The sequence below is a fragment of the Nerophis lumbriciformis genome, linkage group LG23, assembly GCF_033978685.3.
Source record: "Nerophis lumbriciformis linkage group LG23, RoL_Nlum_v2.1, whole genome shotgun sequence".
Classification (NCBI taxonomy): Eukaryota; Metazoa; Chordata; class Actinopteri; order Syngnathiformes; family Syngnathidae; genus Nerophis; species Nerophis lumbriciformis.
The window spans coordinates 28,467,913-28,481,660 of NC_084570.2; the positions used below are offsets into that span (position 1 = coordinate 28,467,913).

Below are 13,748 nucleotides of genomic sequence, written 5' to 3' on the forward strand. Positions count from 1 at the left end.
GACTGTGCAGAAAGTCTTTGCACTATGCGCTTCAGCATCCGCTGACCCTTCTTTGTCAGTTTACGTGGCCTACCACTTGGTGGCTGAGTTGCTGTTGTTCCCAAACTCTTCCATTTTCTTATAATAAAGCCGACAGTTGACTTTGGAATATTAAGGAGCGAGGACATTTCCCCACTGGATTTGTTGCACAGGTGGCATTGTATGACAGTTCCACGCTGGAAATCACTTGATGATAAACGGTTTAAATCGTAAAATATATTTTTCTTAAGAGTGTAAAAATCCTCTCCATCCCATTTAAAAATAAAATGTTTCATGATCGCTTTTATATCTTTCGTATTTTAGTAAGTAAACAGTAGCCTAATGGAGCTACAGACAATCCCCTGAAACCCGAAAGTGCCTTTCGGTCACGTGATTGCAACCCACCAATTAGACTAACGGACTTCTGCCTGCTGGTTTGTTAGTAACATCCATCCATCCATTTCCTACCGCTTGTCCCTTTTGGGGTCGCGGAAAGAAATATAATTAATGTGCAAACTGCAATCGATTCAACTCAATGCACAGTCTAATACAAAAAAGTGGTAAAAGAATAGAAAATAAAATACAAAATAATCGAAGAGTAGACAATTTGCAGTCATACAGTACACGAAATAAATAAAGACGATAGTTGCTAAAACTTTGGAGTAGTTGCAGAAAATGTATTTTTTTATTAAATTGTATTTTTAATACGTCCAGACTTTTGGGCACCCTTCAAAATAAATATCCACCCATTCATTTTCTACCGCTTGTCCCTCTCAAATATGATTAAAACTATTTGTAGATGTAGTTTATTCTTCTGTGGGGTTTCATTTCCGTTTCTAAAAAAAAACAACCAGGGGATCCTGCTGGTAGCAATTAATTGTGTCCACTAGAGGGTGATAGAGGCTTACACTGAGCAGAAGTAAGCTTGTCGAGTCACCCCCTGCAGTATAGACAGAAAATGTGCAGTTTGGGCTTCAAATAAATATCATATAAATATCTACTTTTATCTCCCTTTAGTTTAGTCCAAACATGTTTCTAAATATATTTCTAAAAATGCATAAGGAGGAATGATAACACCATTTTGTTCTTTCTTATCAGTTAATAAAAATGAAATATAAACAAATGTTTTAAGTTCAAAGTATTGCTTGCTTGTTATGTCAAAAATCTGTTTATGCATTGTTTATATTTAAAGGGTAAATTATTGAAAACATTTTTTTTTTTAATGTACTTTCTAAAAAAAAAAAAATTTTATGTTGGTCAAGTGTTTTTGTATGAATTATGTAGAAATAAAGACATTAAGAAATAAATACATTTTAAATAACTAAAACTAATACAAAAACCAATACACAATCCAAGAAAAAAAACCTGAAACTGAAAGAGCAGAAAATATTGGATTGTAGTTTTGATTCTGAGTAAAGCTTAAAAAAATCACTTGTCAGAGGTATTAAAAAAAGAGTTTTATTAAATTAACACGCATACAAAAACAACAATCCAGGTTCCAAAGTACCAGTCAGTGCAATTCCAAAATAGACATTTTCAACAGGCAAGTCACGCCAAAGTCATTCACTTCAAAAACAATTCGATATTTTGGATTATCGTGTCATTTATTGTCCTGGCCAGTGGAAGCTCACAAGTGATGCCTTCTCCTGGTAAATATTATAACCCCCGAAAAAACACAAAATCACAAATGAAACATTAAATACATTAACAAAAAGCAAAGCGATCGTAAACAAAGATTGTAAACATAAAGTGTGTTGTCAGTATTCTGGTCTGTGCACTGAATAAATAAGGTTTAATAAGTTGCCATAGCAACAGTTAAAATTAATATGGAGGATAAAACACACAAATATTACATTTCTTAGTTTGCTTCATAAAGGCAAACAGCTCTGACATAACTTCGTTAGATTGTGGCAGAGAAGTGGAGTAGCAACAATGCTGAAAAGTGTGTGACACTGCTTTAATCACGTGATCTACTAATACTACACTACCACTAATCAATCAGATCATGGCCAATAAAATACCCGAGAAGGTCGTATGATCAGGTGAGGTTTCATCGTTTTAAGGTATCAACACCACCTTGGTTAACTTAATTCTACACTTAAGTTGTGTTCTGATGTTACTTAAAACGTTGCCTGTGCAGTAAACGTTTGTCACGGGTGACAGTTTGACCCTGGAACAGACATTTCCATCTCCGGCTTTTTCTATTTGAAGAAAAAAATGTTTGGGAATGCAAAGAAATCAGACGACCGGAATTTGAGCTCCGGAGTCGAGGGCCCCACATTTGTGCTGAAAAGTAATGTGATCAAGCTAGCGTCGCTAGCATTAGCGGATATGCTAACCCGTTTACGAGCGCCTGTGTTAGTATTATTAACTTACTAACTTACTTAAAACTAATTTCTCAGTAAATTCACCAAAACGTCAAAGTGGAGTCGGTTTCGATCAGCCTTTCTTAACCATAGGGCCAAAAATGTGTTTTCTTAGCTGTGGGCCGCAGGGGTAGTCAGTTGTAATACTCATTTTCCACCACTTGTGGCACTAATGACTATCAAAAAATAGAAAAAGTCTGGAGCTAAAAAAAGTCTCGATAAATTATTTCAGCGCAGAAAATATGAATAAAGTGGTGAAGCTGTATTCTCATTTAATGATAGTTAATTTAAAAAAAAAAACTTTTTTAATTTAGTTTTTAAATGATTTTAGCACCGCGAATTGTATGAAAATATATTTTTCATGGGTTTTTACAAGTCCCTTTTGCAGTATATTTGATTAGTATTTATTGTCGTAATCAGCCTGACCTAAGCCTTGATAATGATCTTTGCTTTTATATCATTGGACAAGCTTGTACACTTGAAGTTGGTTAAAATGAAGAGTGAGATTACCAATTCATTGTTAATATTTGCGCTGGCCCCCGGGCCCCTCTGTAGTGGAAAAGTTGGGCCCAGAGGTTAAAAAAGGTTAAGAAACTCTGGAATTACATTGATTGTATATTATTGTTAAATAACAAATAACCCTGCATTATTTCTCAAATTCAGATACATTTGAATTTTTTTGGACATAATTTAGAAAAATAATACTTATAAAAAACAATAAAAAGATGCCTTTTTAAATACAATTGTGTGTCAATAATTTTGATTAGGCCCCCTGAGGTTGGAGACCCCTAATCTGGAGCATATTGGTGACCAATAATCAATATTCCGATTAAGACGTTGACGATTCTTTGGAATTGCTGCTACAATAGAGCTGTGCTAGACAACACACAGTGTGAAATGTTGCCAGATAGTGGAGTACATGCAGTAATACTTGTGTAATACTACATATTTGGATCAGTTTCTGGTGGTCTTGTCATGGTGGCTGTGCTTGCATAAAACAAGGACATCTTACGGCCCTCAGTATTTGGGGTGTGTATGGAACCTGCCCTTTAAGGAAATGTGCTCATTACCAATTGAAATATTGAAACAAAAGGTGGTTCGTTACCGAGTAGTCACATTACGCCTCTTTTGGCGGACAGACTTAACTCATCGTGTGCCGGCTTAATGGAAGCACAAAGTGACGATGAAAGCATCTTAGATATTTACAGTGTTTAAAAAAGGCTGTGTGTGCTTTAACAACGAAGGCTTCTATAGTCATTATTCAACTGGGCTGTGTGGGTAACAGACAAATAACAGACGTTTACCCTAAATTCCGGTTTATAAACTTTTTGACCTACACTTTGAACCCTGCGGCTTACAAATCAGTAATGTTTGGATTTGTATCCGCTAACGGCCATAATGTTTCGTGTTCAATCGTTTTCATCAAACCCAGGCAGAGGACTGAGAAGTTGTGTTATTGTTTGTGCTATGGCGCCATCTTTTGGACGAGTTCTCTCACTGCAGGTACTGCAGGTTGAAAATGCGCTTCCTGTTTCGTGCCGTCCATAGCGTTGTTGCTCATATGGATTCTTCATTCATTCATATAACTAACACAATTCTTAATAAACGGTTCCGTGTGATGTCTGTAGGAGTGTTTTCATGCATATTTCTACATGTTGTATGAATGAAGCTAGCGTTGTTAGCATTAGCTAATATGCTAACAGGTTTACGAGTGTCTGTGTTAGTATCATTAAATTACAGTGGCATTCTTTTTGCATTGTTTAACTTTCACAATTTCCTCAGTGAATTCACCAAAACGTCACCGTTAAGTTACTGAATCTGTTTAGCTGATTGGAGAGCTAGCTTGCGCAGGTAGCGACCTCACGACGATGACTTCTGTTTTGTTTGATCTGACGTTTTACTGCCGTGTTGCAGACGGCGTTTGGAAACAATTAAGGTATGTAAACAAACATTTACAAAATCTTCTGTACCAGTATATATCTGCGGCTTATAGTCCAGTGCGACTTATATATTGAGTATGTTTAGGTGATTGGAGAGTGGGTCCATGACTATGACTTCTGTTTTGTTTGATCAGCCGTTTTACTGCCGTGTTGCAGACACTGTTTGGAAACAATGAAGGTATGTAAATTAACATTTACAAAAAGCTCTTGAAATGATTATTCCTGCTATCTAGTGGAGCACTACCCCCTTTTTTTTATGTAAGTCAGTTATTTTCTAAAGAGGTGTGACCTGTATGTCACACGGGCACAACACAACCACTGTGTTGTTTTCTGGGGATATGCCCTTTGGACGAAGCCGCTGTGTGTCAGAGCAGGTGTTCCACCAGCTGTCCAAGGCCAAATACTTGCTGTGACATAACCACTCAGGGGGCGTGGCTTCAAGCACACCTGGGATATTAGGTGTCGGCCTAAAGCAAACCGGCACCTTTCATAGTCTTGAATCACACTTTAAGGCCTCGCTCGTCTCACCGTGGCTCCTCCAAAAGCCTCTCAGGTGGTCCGGGTCCATCTTTACCTGATGCATTCTTCCGCCAATGGGCTTCCCGAGTCCTCGTCCTCGCTGTCTTCCAGCTCGGGAAGATCTCCCCACAGGAGCAAGTTCAGACCTGTACACATTATTCATCTTCAGTACAAATTAGATGTATCAATTTCATATTTGAACCTATACATGGTAGCTGAGAATAGAAACTAATAATACCAGTTTTTAGGGTTCTTGTGTGTCAATAAATGTTAATTGTTTATCAATAACATGTATTAATGTAATTCAGCATTTAAGATGATATTAATAACTTGTTATTACATATTGTGTTCTTACACTTCTGACTCTCATTTGCAAGTATTATATGGTAGACTTTGCATGCAGTTAAAGTTCCACGACGTTAGATGGCAGTAGTGCACAGGTATCAAACTCAAGGCCCGGGGGCCAAATCTGGCCCCCCATATTATTTTATGTGGCCCGCGAAAGCCTGGAAATAATATTTGTTAATAAAATGCTTAATCTTTTCTTATTAAATATATTTGTTCTTTCCCGTTAAAAATCATGTACTGCATGCAATTGCATATCTTTTAAAATGTAATATCAAAATCAAAATACCCTATGTATTTCAAAAATATTTTTTGTTAAAATAAAGATAAATACTGTACTTAAATATCTGCTTGACTTATGATTTCAAAACAAATGATCAATTAAATTGTAGACTGTAAAATTGCAAATTCCGCCAACTGAGTTTTTTTACTGTAAAATCAATTTTGGTACTGTTTTTTTTCATATACAGTAAGACACAAAAAAAAAATGTTTAAATAAAAACAAAGACGTTAAAACACTATTTTATTGTAAAAACAAAACAAAACTGGCAGCTCTGTTGCTTGAATTTTACCGCTAAATACAGTGGTATTGTTTCTCCATTCCATTTATTACATTTTTTTTATATGCTATAAAAAAAAAACACTGCTTTTACTATAAAATTCTGGTGACTGAGCTGCCAGTTTCTAAAGTAAAATTTAAACTTTTTTTATGCAGCTTATGTATAAAAATATATTGTTAATGTATTATATATACAGACACATGTATATTCATATATTACTCATTTTTAAAAGCGGCCCTCTGAGGGCAAGCATAACTGCGATGTGGCCCTCAATAAAAACGAGTTTGACACCCCTGCAGTAGTGTATAGAGAGAGTATGGCCAACTCGGTAGCAAACATGGCGCCATGTAGTCACTTGGCTTGGACCAAACATTTAGTTCAGTGGCTCTCACCAAGTTTCACTTCAGAAAACACTTGGCTCTCCAAGTACCACCATAATGACCAACCTTAAAATACAATAGCGCAGTAGGCCTAAGTATTCATTAAAAACAAGGCATAAGTTTTATTTAACAAGTTGTTGTTTTTTTGGACACTAATATTACACACAGTTTGACCAGTAACACTTGTTTGAGTATAGGGGAATAAAACACTACTGTATTTAAATACTTAATCAAATACTTGGTGTACCACGAGATGGAGCCACAGTAATTCTCTGATAAATCAAAAGACCCTTAAGTGACTACAAGGCGCAATGTTTACTACCAACTTGGCCATACTCTCAGCTCTGTACTACAGTGTTTTGCCTAGCCAGGGATTACAGTCTTTGCCATTAAGTTGATTGTGCCAGTCTGTTTTTTTTGGTTGAGCCCTAAAACGTGTATATACTGTAAGTCAGTGTTTCTTAACCATAGGGCCTGGGCCCAATGTTGGGCCTTCAAAAAATGTTTTTTTCTCACCTGTGGTCCACCACTTGTGGCAGTATTGATGATAACAAACAAATAGAAAAAGCCTGGAGCTAAAGTTTCTTAAGCGCAAAAAATATGATTAAAGTGTTTAAGCTGTATTTTCACTTGCACTTACACTATATTGCCAGTTTATTTAACAAACATATCTTATTATTTTAGTTAGAATGGGTTTATTGTAGCACTGTGTAATTGTATTTAAATGTATCTTTCATCGGTTTCTTTTGCACTATAATTGATTTGTTTTTTTGTTTTTTTTAAATCAGCCTGACCTAAGTCTTGATCATAATATTTATGATTAACACAATTCTTACCATTTGGCAAGATTTATCCTGTTAAACTAAGTATGCTAGATACAATTATTGAATAGGATAAAAATCAAGAGTAAGATTTCTAATTCAGTGTTAACTTTTAGTGGGGTCCTGGCCCCTCTGTAGTAGAAAAATTGGGCCCTGCTCTAAGTTATTACACACCAGCTGTTTGATTGTAATTTCGAGGTGTTTAAATCGCCATGTAAATATGCTAATGCTAATCGGTAGCATGTATATGGCATATTAAAATTTAAATTTGCAACAAGCTCGCACATTTTTAAAAAGGGGAGGCTCACTGTACTGTTGAGTGCCTTCTATCAGACTTACTTGCTTGTTTGGCATGGAAAATTGAAACATCTACAGGCAGTCTTTGAGGGTGCTCGTTTCCCTGCCAAGTGCTTTAGCCGGTGCAAATTCTGCAACCCAACGTGATGTTACGTGCGACAAAATCTATCAAAATATGGAACCGTTTTAATTTTATGTGAATCTGTATCTGGTGGTACAGAAGGTACTGGGTTGGTACATAGAAACATACCTAATTTGGTACCCATCCCTACGGTTTATTGGGGTGGTTTAAAGGAATCCCCCCGTACTAACTCCAAAATCCTGAAACAATATTTAAGTTACAATAAAAACTATTTACAATTTAAAACAAGGAAAATTATTTTTGAGAGTACCATCTAATTACTCGTGTCAATATGAGCGTGTGTTGATATGTATGGTACCAAATTTGTATCAAATGTACCTGTTGCATCCAATCTGTTGAGGGTGGAAACAGAGTCGCTGTTGAACATCCAGAAGTGTCCATTGTTACAGGACAGCAGGCAGGGTTTACAGGGGGCCACAACGTGATAGCCCACCACATTACCGCTGCGGGAGGGGAAAAAAACAAAAATAAGAGAAAAACACCAGTCAGCATTTTACAGCGAGCAGCCCGGAAAAGCGCTTAACCAACTCTATCTGCTGACTTTTGCCACACAGATGTTGTTTTCAACTTGGACAACAACAAGAGAGGACACACAAAGGGAACATCAACTGATTTAACACACAGTACAGTACAATTCTCTTCAAATGGGCAAGATATGAACTAATCAACACGTGACAATCAGTGACAAGACTAAAAAGATCAGTTGATGAGCAGTATTGTTGTTTGCTAAAGAGCTGTTGCAGAAAATCCTAACATTAGATACACACCTGTAGTTCCTAACATTAGATACACACATGTAGTTCCTAACATTAGATACACACATGTAGTTCAACAACACTGAAAAAACATCTCAACTTTAAAACAGGGTTTTAGCAGATGTTAGCAAATCTAATGTAATGTCTTTTAATGCCTTTTTCTTGCAACTTAAAACAACTGTTATAGCCATGTCCTACTGCTGATGGTTGTTATATTGTCAAAACACCTCCGCACCAAACCGAAACCCCCGTACCGAAAGGGTTCGATACAACTACACCCCTATTATTTTGATTATTGTTTCTCAGCTGTTTGTAAATGTTGCAGTTTATAAATAAAGGTTAAAAAAAATAAAAAAATACGTAGCCTCAGCGAATGAGCATAGCATAGATCCAACGAATCGATGACTAAATTAATCGCCAACTATTTTTATAATCGATTTTAATCGATTAGTTGTTGCAGCCCTACTCACAAGACTGTTTAATCTGAGAATATTTTTATTTTTCCGCAGTTGTGTAAGACTGACAAAGTTGCTTTGTTGGTCACGCCATTACAATATGGGGCCGTTAAAGGGGAACTGCACTTTTTTGGAATTTCGCCTATTGTTCACAATAATGGGAGATTCTAACACATGTCTTTCTTTTTTTTTTTATAGGATTTTAAAGATGATAAACGCTTGAAAGAAGTGACTAATGCGAGTCACCGTTGTAGACTTCAAAGTCTCTAAAATAACTTCAAAACCCTCCATCAAGGTTTTATATACACACTGCAAGTATATATATATATATATATATATATATATATATATATATATATATATATATAATGTAGTAACAGACACATTCATAATATGTGATATGTACAATATACACACTGCAAGTATATATATATATATAGTCGCCATCAAAAGTTAAACATACACTTGTAAAGAACATGTCGTCAAGGCTGTCTTGAGTTTCCAATACTTTCTACAACTCTTATTTTTTTGTGATAGAGTGATTGGAGCACATACTTGTTGGTCACAAAAACATTCATGAAGTTTGGTTCTTCTATGAATTTATTATGGGTCTACTGAAAATGTGAGCAAATCTGCTGGGTCAAAAGTATACATACAGCAATGTTAATATTTGGTTACATGTCCCTTGGCAAGTTTCACTGCAATAAGGCGCTTTTGGTAGCCATCCACAAGCTTCAGGTTGAATTTTTGACCACTCCTCGTGACAAAATTGGTGCAGTTCAGCTAAATTTGTGGGTTTTCTGACATGGACTTGTTTCTTCAGCATTGTCCACACATTTAAGTCAGGACTTTGGGAAGGCCATTCTAAAACCTTAATTGTAGCCTGATTTAGCCATTCCTTTACCACTTTTGACGTGTGTTTGGGGTCATTGTCCTGTTGGAACACCCAACTGCGCTCAAGACCCTACCTCTGGGCTGATGATTTAAGGTTGTCTTGAAGAATTTGGATGTCATTCTCCTTTTTCTTTGTCCCATTTAAAGCACCAGTTCCATTGGCAGCAAAACAGGCTCAGAGCATAATGCTACCACCACCATGCTTGACGGTGGGAATGGTGTTCCTGGGATTAAAGGCCTCACCATTTCTCCTCCAAACATATTGCTGAGTATTGTGACCAAACAGCTCAATTTTTGTTTCATCTGACATGTTAAAAAAAAGTGTATACTTACCACTTGAGACATGCTATATCTCTCAGTTTGCATTTGCAGCTGTCTGTAGAGTAGCAGCTGGCCACAAAGTCAACAGTTCTTGATAGAAGAAACAAAACACACATAAAAGGTTGCACATTTTCTGACAAAACACACACTCATCACACTCAATGTTCCAGTGGGCATCGGCTAGCGATAGTGATTGTCCTGGCAACAATAGCCTATGTCAGGGGTGTCAAACATACGGCCCGCGGGCCAGATCAGGCCCACGAAAAGGCTTTTTCCGGCCCGCGGGATGAGTTTGCTCAGTATAAAAATTTGTCAATTTTGGAATAAAAAAACTGCTGTTCTAAATACAGATGTCACAATAGCAATTATTCGTATCTTTGTAGATGATGCTACATATGTAAAAAATTATAAACCACATTATGTCAGTGCACCAGTCGAGGAAAATGAGCAAAATACATAACATCCTGTAATTTGATTTTGATATGTTTTTATCTTGATAGCTTGAAAATTAACACCAATGAGTTGACTGATGAACATTATCACTTAATTTATTCAGAAAGTATAAATAACAAATAAAGATAGAATACAATTAACCGCAACACGTAAGTACCCAACAACAACATTATGGTTTGTACATTTTCAGAATGTCCATCCATTCATCCATTTTCTACCACTCGTCCCGTTCGGGGTCGCTGGAGCCTATCACAGCTGCATTCGGGCGGAAGGTGGGGTACACCCTGGACAAGTCACCACCTCATCGCAGGGCCAACACAGATAGACAGACAACATTCACACTCACATTCACACACTAGGGACCATTTAGTGTTGCCAATCAACCTATCCCCAGGTGCATGTCTTTGGAAGTGGGAGGAAGCCGGAGTACCCGGAGGGAACCCACGCAGTCACGGGGAGGACATGCAAACTCCACACAAAAAGATCCCGAGCCCAGGATTGAACCCAGGATCTTTGTAATGTGAGGCACGCGCACTAACCTAAAATACATGAACATTTTTGTAGTATCATTTTCAAATTTTAAAACTCAAAACTCCTATTTTTGTCAGTAGCACTAACAACAATTCTGACAGTCGAGAGGGAAAAAAATTGTGAGCTTTCAAAAGAACTCAAAGCCATTCTTCTACACCAAATGGTTCAATAACTACTTTTCATTTTTTTGGGAATTACTTTTTTTTCTTTTTTTTTTTTCTTTTTCTTTTTTACAAGTATCATATTGTAACCATTAAGTAACTTTTATCATTGTATAACATGTTGGTCCCAGGCAAGCAAAATTACACTGAGGCCATTGGAAACTTTGCACAAACAGTCTCTCAAAATCCTTGACCGAAAACCACAACACCACCATCACTGTTTAGTCCTCCGAAAATATAGACTGTTAAATTTAGCTAACATTCAAAGATTAGCATCAATACGAATGGCCCATCGAATCCTAAATAACACTGCACCAGCGCCACTTAAGCACTTTGTCCAGTTTACATCTGCCGTGACAACTAGAAACATAAGAGCCTCCACCAGGGGGCAGTGTAGCGTACCCACATGTAAAACATCTTTGCACAATCAGCCTTTTCATATAGAGCGAAAAAGGAATGGAACGACCTCACAACAAACTTGAAAAGTCTAACAGATTACTCTTCATTCACAATTGAAGTTAAAAAGTGGCTTTGGAGCAATCAAAGCTGCTCACACGGTCACTAAGGTGGGCACTATGATTGACACATCAACTTAATGTGTATTATATTTATCCATTTTGTTGTAAACTGTGAGGTGTGTCTGTTAAAATCATGGTTGTTTTTAGAAATGATGACAGATGTGAACAAGAGCATGTCTTGTCTTTGTGTGATGATGTAAATGAGGTATGGTTGTATTGTATATTAAGTATGTGTCCATGAAAGGGCATTTTATGATTTTTCTTAATTTGATTACATGCTATTGTATGATTTTATTCTTATAATTTCATTGCATGATTTTTGTATCCCTTTAATTTAGGTAGCCAGGGACTGCAGATGGAAATTAGCTATATAATCTGGTACAGAACATATCTGTCTTTGAGCTTAATGTTTCTGTGCATTGTCCCTTCAAATAAAGACCAAACTACTAAACTAAATGATTAATCTAACTAATTCCCATATGGGAGTACTGCTTGCATTCATCTTCAAAGAGTGTCGAACAGAATGTGCTTGCTCTATTTTTAAACAAAGAAAACAATCTGAAGTTGTCTTTATTTTTAAATTATCGTGCCATGATTTTACCAGTCCGGGCCCACTTGGGAGTAGATTTTTCTCCATGTGGCCCCCGATCTAAAAGTGATTGCTCTATTTTGAATCAAAGAAAACACTCTGAAGTTGTCTTCATTTTTAAGTTATCGTGCCGTGATTTTACCAGTCCGGGCCACCTTGGGAGTAGATTTTTCTCCATGTGGCCCCCCCGGTCTAAAATGAGTTTGCCACCCCTGGCCTATGTAAACAAAAGCTAGCTCGCAGTGCTAACGTGTTCAGCACTTACCTGTTGGGAGGTATATCAGTGGAAAACAGCTCCACTTCCGTGTCGGCAAGAAGCACCGCTTTCATGCCCCTCTTACACAGCAAACTGCCACAAAAGGTGCAGTTGACCTGGGCCACGCACTTGTTTTTGAAACTCGCGTTGGACGTCGACATCGTCGTCCTGCTTTGAAGTGGGACGTTGCGCACAAAGCAGTACGACCTCCGATCTCTTTGCCCGTTTAAATCACGTGACTTCAAAACGCACCTTCATTTACATCGATGATTCGATCATTTCAATGGAACGCCGTCGAGTAGCGCAGCTAACGTTAGCTTGTCAAAGACACGGTCGGGATCAGACGAATCCGCCTCCGCTTTAAAGAGACTCTGTCTCTTTAGGTCCCGTGAAGACGACGGTGCGCTAAATGATACAATAACACCCGGCAATGGCGAGGGACGCGACTGTAACACAGCTGCAGTTAACAGCTAACTAAATAGCTGTCAGCTTTGTTTACAACTTCCTGGTCATTAAAACCCACTTCCTGAAACTCGCTTTCAAAGAACCCATGCCTGGTTGTGATTGGTTGTGCCCCAACGGCCACTCACGCAATTGGTTAGATATATCAACAAGCACGCATTTGATTGGATACATCCTAGACGTAGGCGGACCTGTTTCCCGAACTCGGGTTGTTTATTGGTCTATTTGCACATCGTTCAACCTCATTGGGGTCTATCAAAAATTAGGAGGGGGAGCGTTTGTTTGTCCTGTCAGAAGCAGTGACGTGCGGTGAGGTTGATGGCTGGTGAGGCACTGACTTCATCACAGTCAGATTTACAAACATATGAACCCTAAAGAGTATCTTATTCACCATTTGATTGGCAGCAGTTAACGGGTTATGTTTAAAAGCTCATACCAGCATTCTTCCCTGCTTGGCACTCAGCATCAAGGGTTGGAATTGGGGGTTAAATCACCAAAAATGATTCCCGGGCGTTGCGCCGCTGCTGCCCACTGCTCCCCTCACCTCCCAGGGGGTGATCAAGGGGATGGGTCAAATGCAGAGGACACATTTCACCACACCTAGTGTGTGTGACAATCATTGGTACTTTAACTTAACTTTAACTTTACACATACACTGTAGCACACAAAAAAGCACATTTAATTTAAAAAAACGTTACTATGGGCTTACCTTTACTTATAAATGAAGTCCATGCGCGCACATGGACGCGCCTCTCCTTCTGACCAAAAGCATCGATAACTTGTTTATAGAAGTCTTCCTTATCTTTCTTCAGTTTTAAAAGTCTTTCTGTCTCAATGGAGATTTTCCTTTAAGTATTACTTCCTGCTTCGATTGAAAGTCCAGTTTAGAAAACTGTTTTATTTTAGATAATAAGAAAATTGAACTCATTAGAAAGAAGATTAAAGACAATGCATCGCAGCTACAA

General features: G+C 37.7%; 1 protein-coding gene across 1 annotated transcript; it reads right to left on the reverse strand.

Moving 5' to 3' along the window:
* Positions 1-1,460: 1,460 nt before the first annotated feature.
* LOC133622290 (protein FAM72A) lies at positions 1,461-13,095 on the reverse strand. Its single transcript, XM_061984851.2, has 4 exons — positions 12,331-13,095; positions 9,826-9,903; positions 7,707-7,831; positions 1,461-4,989 (listed from the first exon to the last, which is right to left on the reverse strand). The coding sequence occupies exons 1-4, from the start codon at positions 12,480-12,482 to the stop codon at positions 4,895-4,897; spliced, it is 450 nt and encodes a 149-aa protein (XP_061840835.1). The 5' UTR covers positions 12,483-13,095; the 3' UTR covers positions 1,461-4,894.
* Positions 13,096-13,748: the final 653 nt, after the last annotated feature.